The sequence below is a fragment of the Chrysochloris asiatica genome, unplaced genomic scaffold (assembly GCF_000296735.1).
Source record: "Chrysochloris asiatica unplaced genomic scaffold, ChrAsi1.0 scaffold00203, whole genome shotgun sequence".
NCBI lineage: Eukaryota > Metazoa > Chordata > Mammalia > Afrosoricida > Chrysochloridae > Chrysochloris > Chrysochloris asiatica.
This window is the reverse complement of record NW_006408721.1, coordinates 2608452-2622758: the sequence shown is the minus strand read 5'-3', so window position 1 is coordinate 2622758 and position 14307 is coordinate 2608452. Positions and strand designations below refer to the sequence as shown.

Below are 14307 nucleotides of genomic sequence, written 5' to 3'. Positions count from 1 at the left end.
CTCCTTAAAATGGCAGATTCAGTGACCAAAATGTGAGTCAAAAAACAAACTCCCCCCTCCCCATGCCAACCCTCAAGACCATTTGAATCAAGCTGAGCCCTGGGCCCGGGGCTCAGAGTAAAGGAGAAGGGGACGATTTATAACTCATTTCTAACTAACCAGGGGACGATTTATAACTCATTTCTAACTAACCAGAACAGTCTAATAAGACACTTCAAACTCACACCACAGAGAAACCACCATAAAGAAATGAGTTTACTGGGCAGCTCTAGGAAGGTACAAACTGGATGAATGTGACAAGCAGATTCATCATCGTGAACACAATACTATCCTTAAAGCATGCCGTCTTCACTGGATGAGCTACAAAATCAGTCCCTGTTTCCAGTCTTCCCATCTTAGGTATTTAACCTACTGAAGTAGCTTTGGGAGCGATCCTGAGCTTTTCATATTCTACTCAATTCATTTTTCACTGCTCTTTTGATGGATAAAATATAATCACATGCTTCTCTCTCTTAATCCCCTAAAAGTTTGTGTGTATCAGATTGGGGAAAGTGGATTCAGGTTGTAAAAGTTCACGTCGTTTTCCTCTGTTGTTGTTGTTAAGTCTTAATCCCCTAAAAGTTTGTGTGTATCAGATTGGGGAAAGTGGATTCAGGTTGTAAAAGTTCACGTTGTTTTCCTCTGTAGTCTCTGCCTTTTACTGTAGTCTTGCTTTCTGCTTAATTTGAATAGGAAAGGTTGTTTTGTTTTTATTCCTCCTGAGAAGCTGGAGTATGAGACTAGAGAATGTTGGGGAAAGCTGGCAAAGCTGAGATGTCTCTAGAAGCTCTAGCTCTGGGTTTCAGGCACTTCAGTAAGAGACATTATTCCCCTGTTCCTATGTACATTCAAGGGTAATGGAACCAAGAAGGCCCCTAAAGGCAAGAAGCCCCTGGAGCTGTCTAGATGGGGGACAGAAGCACCCACTAGCAGCAAGGTCCCCAGAGCATCCTTACTTAAGGAAAGAATCATTGACACAAAGGGCTGCCCTCCTGCCTCTTCTTACGGGATCAGGCATTTTGAGAAGATATGGAAGGGACATCTTTTCTTAGTACTCAGGAAAGAAGGCTCCAGACCTCTCCTGGCACTCCCATTCCAGCCCATGCATTTCTCACGCTCTCTGAACCATGTCAGCTTTGTTGGAAGGAGCCAGGACTCCAGAGGAGAAGTTAGGTCCTAGAGGTCATCCTGTTGGCACCTAGGTTACCACTTCAAGTCTGAATCATCTCTCAGCTGCCGGCTGTGACTGCCCTGGAGGGAGAGAGCTGCTCTGACCTCTCCCAAGAAAACAATGAACGGGGCTGGAAGGGAAATGGGTGATTCTAAAAGGACAGAAGGTTGGCTTTTCCTTATATTAAAAAAAAAAAAAAAAGCTATCTTTTGCAGGATCCCTATGACCCACCAAGCTAAGATCTGCCCCATTTCATTCTAGAGCTCCACTTCTCCTCTTATCCTGTTCTTCCCTAAATTTGCCTCACTCTCTCATCCTATGGACTTTCCTGCCCCAATAATGAGCACATGGGGCCAGCCCAGTTCCTTCCCTTGGGTTGTGGGTTAAATGGGTGTGGCCACAGAGTCCAGATGAGTAAGAGTGGGCCTCAGAGACAAAATCAATCAAGTTCCACTTGGTTCTGCTCAAATGGATCCTCACCCCCTGCCTTTGGAGTCTACCCCAAATCTCCATATCCTTGCAAACACACTTCCCCCTAAGAAAGTCTAGCTTCCTGTTTCCCTTTGTTTCTTCTCCTTTTTCTCCTTTGCCTGGTCCAAGTGCCCTCCATCTTTTTCTCCCAGTAATTATGTCACCCTAAATACCCACTGTGTCCTTAGCCTTCTACAGAGTCATCCTTTATTAGCTTCAGAGAGTCAAATTCTGAGATTTTCTGCAAACTGTTGATTTTTAATGGAAATTTAGCTGTCTTCCCCACTAACACGACCCCTGCTGGGACTGACATGCACAGTGCCATGTCTGGGAGCACCTGGAACAGATAAAGGCTCCATAAGGGTAGAAACGAAAACCTTCCCAAGAATAAGATCTTTCATTCCTTCTGTGAGGATGATTTCCTCCAGAATTCATGTTCCTCTGTTGAATTGAGCTACTTTTCCTGGAGGCTATCAAAGGATGCTGCAGAGGTGAAAATGTGTGATGAAGGAAGTTGTCCCTGGTGTTAGGTCCCAGCCTGTTCTTCCTGGGCCATAGCTACTCCTAGATTTTTATACAAATTTTCCTACTGCTTGGGGGCCATTTCTTACAGACAACCCAAGTCAGAGACTAGATGAGATACAGAGCCCAAGAGAGTAATTTTTGGCTTCCCAAGCAGGACATGAGTGAGGCCTTAACAACCAGAACCACCATGCTTCCGAGGGCAGCAGAGAATGATGGGTAATGAGGAAGGGGGTGAAACAGCTTAATCCACATGGTTTGGAGACTCCTGACTACTGCAGATCTCTCACCTGCAGAAACTTTGTCCGGCATGTTTTACCAGGTGGCTACTGTGACGTATAGTTACAAATTGGGCTGTGAACTACAAGGTCAGCAGTTCAAAACTACCAGCGGTTCCATGGAAGAAAGATGAGGCTTTCTGCTCCTGTAAAGATTTACAGCCTCGGAAACCCTGTATGTCACTATGAGTCGGAGCTGACTCCACGGCACATAACCACCACCACCACTGTGGTTACTAGGCTCTCCTGGGGCCTACAGGAAATACGGATCTGTCCCCAGAAACAAAGGCAAGGCACTGCTTCACAAGAAAGTATCAGCCTTGGGTGCCACCTGTGTTACCTCAATTCTCAGAATGGATGAGAATCTTTCATTCCTTACAGAACAACAAATTGTTTTCTCCCAGATCATCCTGGGCTTCAATTATGGTAAAGACATTTCTCAGCCAAGTGGGCAATAAATAATTTTCATTTGCAGAGATCTCTAAGGTTGAGTGAATTCCTGGCACGTTTTATTTAAGAAATTACTGCATTATCAGAATTTGGTCTTGCATATGTGAATCTTCTTAGATGCAGGAATATACCTAAGTATGACTCCAAGGGCTTAGACTGAGATTTCCAAGTTCCCTTGGAAATTCCCTTGGCAGGGAATCCATATTGTACACATCAGTCACAGTCCAGATAAATAAATGTGAATATGTCACCTGGAAGGATAGGGCTTAAGAAATGAAGAAGGAATGACTTTGTGTGACTGTCAATCCAGAGCATCAGGAAAATGGCCTTCTGGAATTATGGAAATGAACTCACAATCTTCTGAGAAACCTTACTATTCCCAGACTTGCCTCCCAGGTTTCAGATCCTGAAGATCTTACTCTTGCCAAAGGATGTGTGTGTGTTTGTGTGTATGTGTGTGTGTGCTGGGAGAGCAGAGTGTCTGGGTCCTCTTTATTGGTATGATCTTCACACAGTTACTGAGTGTTGAGGCTGGCTATGATAGCCTATCAGAGGGGAAGGAATACCACAGAAGTACATCATGACTACAACATAAAGAACCATGGACACTGATTTCATCCAAGTTCTAGGAGAAGTGGGGGAAGAAAAAAAAACAGAAAAAGAAAAATAGCCCTTTGTGGTAAAGGGCATGCTGGGAAGGCGAGTGCCTGAGCCGCCTCCCCAGAGCATGCTGGGAGGATGGGCACCAGAGCCGCCTCTCTAGAGCATGCTGGGAGACGGACACCAGTACATCTCCAAGGACTGTACTTTCCCCACCTCCCACCCTTATTCCCTCACCCACCCCAACCCAGAGACTAGAGGAAAGTTTGTCCAAAGATGCCTGTGGAATAGGGTATGCCATGGTTCTCTGCAGGTCCCCCACACTGTGGAGGTTAAGTCAGCGAGTGGGAGAACAGTCAAAATGAGGAGATGGAGAAACAGAGCGGCAGGAGGGAAACGGAGGGACTGACAGAGACTGAAGGGGTCAGTGTGTTGTCAGAGGACATGGGAAGAGTGGAGCCGGGGGCTGTGTGGCTGCTAGCCAGAAGCGTTGATGTACAGCTGGCTCTTGAGGATGTAATCGATGACTGGCTGGGATAGGTAATCCACAACATGGCCGTCCCCGTGCTGCAGGGCCAGCCTGGACAAGAAGAAACAATTCGTTAGATTGGCACCCTTAAACAAGTCAGGAGGACTCGCCTGCTCCTTCAGGGAGAGGGATATCCCATTACCAGTCTTTCCCTAGGCTAAGTAATTGGTATCCATGTTAGGGTAACTATTTGTACCTCTAATTCCTTCCCCACCCCAATGATATCAGTTCATCCTATCTCTGTTACTTCTTAGCTGAGGGACCTGGGACAAGTTACTTAAGGCCCTTTGATCTTCTGTTTTCTCCTCTGTAACATGAGGATCTGAGAAAAAGGAAGACCCCCAGTGAGATGGATTGGCAAAGTGGCAGCATCAATGGGCTTGAGCATGGCAACAATTGTGAGGTTGTGTTTCGTTCTGTTGTGCATATGGTTGCTATGAGTCGGTACCAACTTGATGGTACCTAACAACAACAACAACAACAACAACATGAGGCTATTTGTGCCTATCTCATTCAGTTATTAAAAGGATAAATGAGTCATTATACAAGGCACTTAGAGGAGTGCCGAGCACATAACAAGCACTTTAATGTAAGGCTAAAGAACTGCTGACCTTGTGGTTAGCAGTCCAGTGCTTATCCTAGAGCACCACGCCAGCACTCCAAGGTAAGGTTAGTTATCATGATTCTAGTCCTTTGGGTTCCTCTCCAGGATGGTCTCATGATGGGAAATGAACATGAAACTGGAGCTTTTATGATGGGCCATTTCTCTTCCTTCCTATGGAAGCCCTCAGCTATGAGCTCTGGGGCCCATTGAGAGAAGACACTGGGAGGTATGATGGGTCTCCAGTGACACTTTGGCTTCTGTGACATTTTGTTCCAGTCTTGGTCTGACTGTTTCCTCTTGTCTCCTCCTCGTTTCCTGGGAATGTCAGGCTCTAGGAGCTATTTTTAAAAATCCATATACTCCTCAAGATATTTATATTCTGAAAGGCATCTAAGCCCTGTCTTGTGAGATCCTGGGAGGCTGACTCCCTGTCATTTCAATGGATACACTGTCTGATCATGTGAGCGAGATCCCTAAGTGCCTCTCTGCCACAGAAAAGCTTCTGGAAAACACACCTGTGTTTCCAAATCTCATCCCAGCTTCAGCAAAATTATTCAGGAAGTAGATCTCCAGGTACAACTCCCAGAAATCTTAATTCAGTGGAACTCAATAGAACACAAGAATTTTAATGTTTTCATGGTGATTCTGATAGATAGCTATGTTTGGAAGCACAGCCTTTTCTTCTCCACTCATCATCACTGGGTTTCTGTGCATCCTTCCAGGGAAGAAGTCCAATGAACTCGAGTCCTGGGCTATAGGCGTTTCTGAAATGTGTAACACACATGATCCACTCCAACTTTGATTTCTGAGCCACCACTGCTGGTGGCTTCTGACTGCTCCTTAGCCGCCTTCTAAATGGTGATACGCCTCACGGCCTCCTCTTCTTGTGGACTCTCCTGTGAGTTCATCCACACCTGTCATTTTCTTTGACACTTCCGTGCTCATGGCTCTCAGTGTTACACTTTCAGATCTTCCTAGTCCCTGTGTCTCACCATTCTACTGCATGTTTCCACTTGGGGTTTGTGGTGAGAGTGTTAACTGACTCTTAGCATCCATTCTCACCTTCTTCTATTTAGTATTAAAACTTCTGGGTTTCGCCTGGGTGCATGGCTCCCTAACTATAAAGCCTATTTCCCAGCCTCCACTGCAACTGAGGTTGAGTCAGTGGGAAGCAAAGGAAAGCGAGATGTGCAACTTTGGTTTATCTTCCTGCAGATGAATCTTGTTCCCATGGGCTTTACTCTACCCTTTCCTACTGGTTAAGAATAACAGTCATTGCAAAAGCTGCAGACCCAGAGATGTGAGCTTCATGTTGAAAAATACAGACATGCTAGTGCTTTTGACTATTCAGTAAAGACAAAAATGAACCAAACCTTTCGCTGTAGAGTCGAGAGAGAAATAAACATCTATCTTAAAAAAACAAACAAAAGAAACTATGGATATTGGAACATTTTTGTTATGGCAACTTAACCTGTGTCCTTACTAATACAGGATTCCATGAGCACCTCAAACCAAAGAATTTTAAACTGAAAAATCCTCTTTCCCAGCTCAGACTAGATAATGGGTTTTCCTCTTTTAAAAATATATTTCCTGGGGACAAATTAGTGAGGTCCAAACAGAAGGGTGACTACTGGAGCAGCAGGTGTTGGCCTGAATCTAAGGCTTGGTCTTGACTTAGGAGAGTTGTATGGAAACTTGTACTTGTCAAACATACCTGCTCTTGGTTGAACTGACAACAGACATGGGATGGTTAATGTCATCCTTCACCACCATGATGTTGTTCTGGAGACAGAGCAGAAGATTGGTTATCAGTCCCTAGTACCAAACTCTTTTTGCTCTCTCACTTCTCCAGCCCCCAGGTTTCTCACAGGAGGGGCCACATCACAGACTCTCCCAGCTGGGAGGTGGAGAACTTACTTTATATTTGCGGAGTATTGAAGAGTGGTTCATGATTCGGTCTGTGTCGGCTGCATCCCGGGGCACCACCACAATCCCAAAGTCCCCAACAATCACTTCCATCTGAAAAAACAGAGAGAGGGGTGTAGGGAGAGTGTGGAAGAGAGAGAGCCCTCTAGTGAGACCATGACCCCAAACCCTTTTCAAGGGATTGCTTTGCAGGAGGAGTCCTGGTGTGGTGCTGTAGGACAAGCACTGGACCACAAGGTCGGTTTGAAGTTCAAGGTCAGTGGTTCAAACTCACCCCTGCTCCTCAGAAACCCTATGCAGGTTCTCCATGAGCCAGAACCGACTCGACAGAACTTAACAACAACAAAAACCATACTTTGCAGGGTGGAGCATGTGGAACCTCAAGCTTTAGTTCCAGACTTGGTTTCTCTGCTCAGTCCCATCAGTCAGCTCCTTCACATAACCACCTTGGCTGCAGAGTGATCTGAATGAGTGGAAACCTTGCCTGAAAGGTTTTAACTATCTGTATAGCATTTCATTGTTTCACTGTTTCATGATATACCATAATATATATAGTAACTCGATGCTGTATTGTGAACCTTGTTCTGTTATTTCTATTTTTTACAATTATAAATAAAACATTGATGATTATCTTTATACATAAAATATTTTACCATGTCTCTGATTATTTCCTTAGGATAAGAAGTAAAATAACTGGACCAAGGATATGAATTAGACATATTTCAAGCTCTTGAGACACATTACCAAGTTGCTTTATGGACAGATTTTGCCAATTTTTATTTCCAAAGGGCTTGAAAGTGATGGCATTTACTATGACTTGGATCTTCCTTGGGCATATTAACATCTTGCCAATTATGAATCCCAGGTGAGGTGACAAGACAAGGTGGTAGGTTAATTCTAAGTAGTGCAGCTGGTGGAGGTAAATCTATTTTGGGGGCATGGAACTCAGATTTCCCCCAGTTCTCCACTAGAGTTCACCCAGGGCTTCTAACTGGTTCATTCTGGTTCAACTCTCTGCTGGGGAATCTGTTAAAATGTAGACTATATGATTCAGTATATCTGGAGAGGAAATGCAAACTCTCAGCAGATTCTCAGGAATGAGCTGGTTTGAAGCTCTGAGATCATCATTCAGGACGTAATCTAAGACATTGATTCTCAAGCTTGGCTGCATGTTTAGAGTCACCGGAGACGCTTGAAAAAATCCCCAAGCCCGTGTTATACCAAGACCAATTAAATCAGAATCTCTGAGAATGGGATTGAGGCGTTGGTGATTTTTAAAACTCTCCAGGTGATTCTAATATCCAACCAAGCTTGAGAATCAATGGTGTAAGCTCCGAATGAAAACTCTAAGGAAGTTGGGAAGGCAGAGAGAGAGAGAAGGAAAAGAAAGAGGGAAGAGAAGAGAGAATGCATCTAAGGTAGTATATGTGGGAATTCCTAACCTGTGTGGTCATGTAGATTCTTTGAGGTATCTGATCTAGATTATACTGTGTAGCACCTGCCTTCAGTTTGACTCTGAGAACTTGATAAATGTTTCATATGCAATAATGGGCTCATACCCAGTGTGTAAAGGAGCTCTGGTAGTGTAGTGGTTACAAAGGAGCTCTGGTAGTGTAGTGGTGAACCGCAAGCTCAGCAGTTTGAAACTACCAGCTGCTCCACGAGAGAAAGAGGAGGCTTTCTGCTCCTGTAAAGATTTACAGCCTTGGAAACCCTGTTCAGGGTCGCTATGGGTCAGAACGGCACTTAACAACAACAACAACTCAGTGTGTATCCCTGTTTGAAGTATGGGGATTACGGCACTGAATGGCCACCCAGCCTCATGAGATAACTGCCCTGTGGGTAGTATCTGCCGCTGCTTTCCACTCAGCAACTCATGAGCTAATCAACAACAGTGCCAGGCTGCGCAGGGGGAGACAAGCAGATGGAGACCTTAGTGCTAGACACGTTTTCCTTTTCCAGAAACAGGTGACAGTCTTGCCCCCCTGATAATCACAGATGGGGTTAGGGTCACAAGAAACGAGACACACAGCTTCAATCCACCAAAGTGTCACCTCTGCAGGAGCCAGGCTGGACACTGCAGCAGGTTATCCCTGTCCTGGGGCATGACATTAGGGCTTGAGTGTGAGTTTCATGTGGAAGGGAGGGAAGGTGTGTGTGTGTGAACTGAGCCATGCGCCAAGAAATGCAGCTCTGTTGTTGTTAGGTTCAGTCCAGTTGTTTCTGACTCTTAGCAACAACAGAACGAAACACTATCTGGTCCTGAGTCCTCACAATTGTTGCTATTGCTGAGCCCACCATTGTAGCCACTGAGTCCGTCTATTTCAATGAAGGTCTTCCTCTTTATTGCTGACCCTCTACTTTACCAAACATGATTTCCCCCAGGGATTGGTCCCTTTCAATAGCATGTCCAAAATACCTGAGATGAAGTCTTACCATCTTTGCTTCCAAGGAGTTTTCTGGCTGTGTTTCTTCCAAGACATATTTGTTTGTTCTTTGGGCAGTCCATGATTTATGAGTATTCAGTATGCCTCACCAACACCGTAATTCAAAGACATCAATTCTTCAGTTGTCCTTATTCAATCTTCCAGGTTTTGAATGCATATGAGATGACTGCCATGGCTTGGATTAGGCACATCTCAGTTCAAAGTGACACCTTTGCTTCTTAAAACTTGAAAAACGTCGTTTGCAGGAGATTTGCCCAATGTAGTATATATTGTTTGATTTCTTGATTGCTGCTTCCATGAGTATTGATTGTGGGTCCAAGTAAAATGAAATGCTTGACAACTTCTATCTTTTCTCCATTTATCTATTGCTTATTGGCCCAATTGTAAAAATTTTTGCTTTTTTTACACTGAAGTATAATCAGTGCTAGAAGCAGTATTCTTTGGTCTTTATCAACAAGTAATTCAAGTTCTCTTTGCTTTCAGCAAGCAAGGTTGTGTTATCTGCACATCGCACGTTGCTAATGTGTCTTCTTCCAATTTTTCTATGGGTTCATTTTCAAATAGTCCAGCTTCTTGGATTATTTGTTCAGCATACAGATTAAATGAGTATGTGAAAGAATATAATCTTGCCATACTCCCTTCCTGATTTTAAACCATGCAATAGTCCCTTGTGCTGTTCAAACAACTCCCTCTTGGTCTATGTACAGATTCTACATGCGTACAACTAAGTGTTTTGGAATTCTCAATCTTTGCAATGTTATACATAATTTGTTATGATCTACACATTTGAAAGCTTTTGTACAGTCAATAAAACATCTTTGTCATATTCTCTGATCTCAGCCAAGGTCTATCAGCAATGATACCCGTCATCCCCTGTCCCCTTTAGAATCTGGCTTGGATTTCTGGCAGGTCCCAACTGATTTACTGCTGAAACCATTTTCAAATTATCCTCAGGGAATTTTACTTGAGTGTGATATAAATGATATTGTTCAGTAATTTCGACATTCTGTTGGATCACCTTTCTTTGGAATGGGCACATCACTTGTCTATCGATTCATCAAATTGTGGTGGCTTTCATGTTGCTGTGATCCTGGAAGGGATGTCACTGGTATTTCAAATATTAGCACAGTCACCATGACAGGTTCAGCATAGCTTCCATACCAAGACAGACTAGAAAGTAGGACCTGACAGTCATTGGCCAGTGAAAACCTTATGAATAGCAATGGAGCATTTCCGTATAAAGTGCCAGAAGATGAGCCCCTCAGGTGAACAGGAACTCAAAATATGGCTGGGAAGAGCTGCCTCTTCCAAGTAGAGTCAACATTAATGGCATGAATGGAGTAAAGCTTTCAAGATCTTTATTTGCTGATGTGGCATGACTTGAAAAGAGAAGAAACAATGGCAAGTCCATGAGATGCTTGAGTATTACCTGCCTGAATGTACCATCTCAAGAGTAGAAATGATACAATGAACACTAATGACCAGAGACCAGATGAATTGTGGGATGATATCAAGGACATCACACATGAAGAAAGCCAAAGGTCATTAGAAAGATGGGACCAACACAATATTATTAAAGAAGGGGAAGACTCAGGTGTACAAGAGTTAAGAGTCAATTATATACACAATCCTGCATTACCAGAAACAGCAAGCAGTAATCTACAAGTGGATACACAGGCAGGCCGGCAAGATGAACAGGTATGAGTAAGCGAAAGGGACTACGCTCAGGACCAGATGACATTTCTACAAATATATTTGTATGTGCTGTAAACATATCCATGTTTATAATAGAGCAGACAGGGGGCAAAGGCATGTAAACTTCTTAGCTATAACTAAACACCTGGAGGGAATGAGTCACTGGGCCTGGAGGCTAGGACCATAGTCTGGGGACACTGAGGTCAACTGACATTACATAGTTTGCAAAGACAATGTTCCACGTTCTACTTTTGTTGTTGGAGACTTGTATCTTAGAAGTTTGTGAGCAGCCATCCTATGTGCCACTACTGGTCTTTTCCTGTCCGAAGCAAAGAAGATGGAAGAAAATTAAAGAAGCATGAAAACAATTAGTCCAAAGCACTAATGAACCATGGAAACCTCCACCACACTCTGAAACCAGAAGAACCAGATGGCATCTAGCTACCGCTTCTGACCACTCTGAAAGGAACTGCAATAGAGGGTCCTGCATAGAATGGGAGGAAAATGTGGAACAAAGCTCAAAATTATTAAAAAAGCAAGAGAGAGAGATCAGCCTTACAGATGGATAGAGATTGGTGGAACCTCTGAGACTATGGCCTGGAAATGAACTGATTCTTGGGGTTCAATGTTCAGCCACACAACAGAGAGGTCTAGAAGGTAAGCAATTACTAGGGAGGTACATGCTCCTTAGAATAATCAAAAGGGCAGCATTTGCTCAAGCACAAAGTTCAGAAGGTAAGAAGGGGTAGGAAAGGAGGAGTGGAAACAGGGAATACCGGATGGAAGTGGGATAAGTAATATAACAGTGTGAGGACTGAAACAAAACGTGTATGAACTGTTGAATGGAAAACTGATTTGCTTGTAAACCTTCACTCAGTTAACAATAAAACGTTTGTTGTGTTTTTGTTTTGTTTTAAAAAAGACCAAGACAGATTTCAGAAACAACTCTGAAACTTACTCTTAAAAGTAGAGTAGCTAAATTGAAGAAATGATGGAAAGAACTGAACAGAAGATTTCAAAAGGCAGCTCAAGAAAACAAAGTAAAGTATTATAATGAAATGTGCTGTTGGCATTTCTTAATCTTAAAGAACTGGAGGAAAAAACTCAAGCTTTAAGTTGTAATATTGGGCAAAATATTGAATGGTATAGGAAGCATTGGAAGAAAACGAAAGGAATACACAGTTACTATGCCAAAAAGAATTAGTGATGTTAAACCATTTCAGGGCACAGCATATGGTCAAGTATGATACTGAAGGAGAAGTCCACACTGCATTGAAGACACTGGCAAAAAGCAAAGCTTCAAGGACTGACAGAATACCAATTGAGATGTTTTAACAAATGGATTCAATGATGGAAGGGTCCACTCATTGATGCCAAGAAATTTGGAAGACGGATACCTGGCCAATCAACTAGAAGAGATTCATATTTGTGTAAACTCCAAAGAAAAGTGACCTATGGGATCTATAAAAGTTGTGGAACAATCCAACTCTAGAAAGGAGGAAAAGTAAGCAAACAGATTTTTCGTTAGAGTCTCCTGGGGGAGTACATGTAACTTGGTTTTAGCCTGATGAGACCATTTTGGACTTCTAACCTCCAAGACTATGTTGTTGTTGTTGTTAAGTGCCGTTGAGTTGATTCTGACCCATAGCGACCTTGTATAGGGTTTCCAAGGAGCAGCTGATGAGCTTGAACCACTGACCTTAAAGTTCAAATGACTTAGCAGTCTGATGCATTAACCCACAGCGCTACACCAGGACTCCTTCCAGGACCACGTTGTTGTTAAGTGCTGTTGAGTCAATTCTGACCCATTGCGACCCTTTATAGGGTCTCCGAGGAGCAGCTGGCGAGCTTGAACTGCCAAAGTTGCAGTTCCAACGGCTTTGCAGTCTGGCGCATTAACCCTCAGCGCCACACCAGAACTCCATATAGACGATCAGAAATGCCCTGGTATCACCTAAAACATCTTTTTTAAAAATTCAGTTTATGGAATTCTTTCCTAGCCATGTTTCACTAAGTCACAATCATAAAAAAAGTGACTTAAAATAATCAATACAAACTAAAATTTCTCTTATGATTACTTTCATTTCATTTTAGAATAAAAAAATACATAAATGTAGCAAGCTTCCTCATCAATTTTAAGTAGGAATTTTTAGCTTCTGTCTCACAAATATCTTAATGTCAAAATATCCACTTAAAAATGGTTAGAAATCAGGAATTATTACTGATAAACACCAATACTTATTCAATGTGATCGAGAAAAAGTACTGCATAGTGTGTTGGACTATAGAAGGATAAATTTGCAGTATTTTAAGCCACCACAGTTGTGGTAATAGACCATAGCAACAAGAAAGGAATCCATCATCTTTTGCTTCGATTGCTCTGGTCTTTCTGGTTTTCTCTAGCTCTTTGTAGTCTAATCCCAATAGTCAGACAAGTCATGCTAAAATATAAATCAAATTATGTCATTCTTTGGCTCAAGCCTCTTTACTTAAATACTCCCTTCTGAGTGAGACCTTCCCTGGCCACCCTACTGAAATTTACATCCCTGGCCACATGGACCCATCCACTCCCTACAGCTTCACAACCCTCACACCCTTTTATGCTTCATGTTGCTCCTTAGAGCACTTACCTCCATCTGTTGTTGGGTACCATTGAGTCCATTTTGGACCCTTAGCAACCCCATGTAATAGAGTAGATCTGCCCCCACTAGAGTTTCTAGGTTGCAATCTTTATGGGATTAGATTGCCAGACCTTTCTCCTGAAGAGCTGCTGGGTGGGTTCAAACCACCAACTTTTCAGTTCACTGTTGAGCACTTAATTTTTGAGTCACCCAGACTCCTTTATCTTCACCTAACAGGATATATTTTCTTCATTTACTCTTAAATTTGTCTCTCCCTGAGGGTAGAAACTTTTTGTTTGTTTTATTGTGATTATAGCTATTGTTCCTAGGTACTGTAGAGTCAGTACTGACTCATAGCGACCCAATGAACAACAGAATGAAACCCTGCCTGGTCCTGTGCCAACCTCACAATCATGGCTACATTTGAGCTCATTGCTGCTGCCACTGTGCCAATCCATCTCATTGGGGGTCTTCCTCTTTTTATCAGAACCTTCACTTTACAAAACTTGAAATCCTTCATCAGTGACTGGTCCTTCCCGAACTATGAGAGACGAAGTTTGGCCATCCTAGTTTCGAAGGAGCACTCTGGCTATACTTCTTCCAACACAGATTTGTTTGTTCTTTCTAATATTCTCCTCCAACACCATAACTCAAATGCACCAGTTCTTCTACGGTCTTCCTTATACACTGTCTAACTTTCTGCTCCAATAAAGATTTACAACATCTGAAACCCTATGTAGGATCTTTATGAGTCATGGTTTCAGCGGAGCGGCTGGCGGGTTTGAACCGCCAACCTTGCAGTTAGCAATCTTGTACCTATCCTACAGCGCCACACCATGACTCCTATATAAAATAGAAAACATTTGCCAAGTCAACATTTTTTACATGTACAATTCAGTGACACTATGTTCCTCATGTTGTACAACCATCATCACCTGTATCCTTTTCCCAATCA

At 42.9% G+C, this 14307-nt stretch overlaps 1 protein-coding gene across 1 annotated transcript in view; it reads right to left on the bottom strand.

The window, feature by feature from the left end:
* Positions 1 to 3839: 3839 nt before the first annotated feature.
* NMNAT2 (nicotinamide nucleotide adenylyltransferase 2) overlaps positions 3840 to 14307 on the bottom strand; it is a 237766-nt gene continuing 227298 nt past the window's right edge. Inside the window, exons 9-11 of the mRNA XM_006872539.1 lie at positions 6582 to 6683; positions 6379 to 6446; positions 3840 to 4111 (exon numbers count right to left, since the gene is read on the bottom strand). Of these exons, the coding sequence (XP_006872601.1) occupies positions 4009 to 4111; positions 6379 to 6446; positions 6582 to 6683 (273 nt within the window). The 3' untranslated portion in view covers positions 3840 to 4008. The remainder of the gene's footprint in view (positions 4112 to 6378; positions 6447 to 6581; positions 6684 to 14307) is intronic.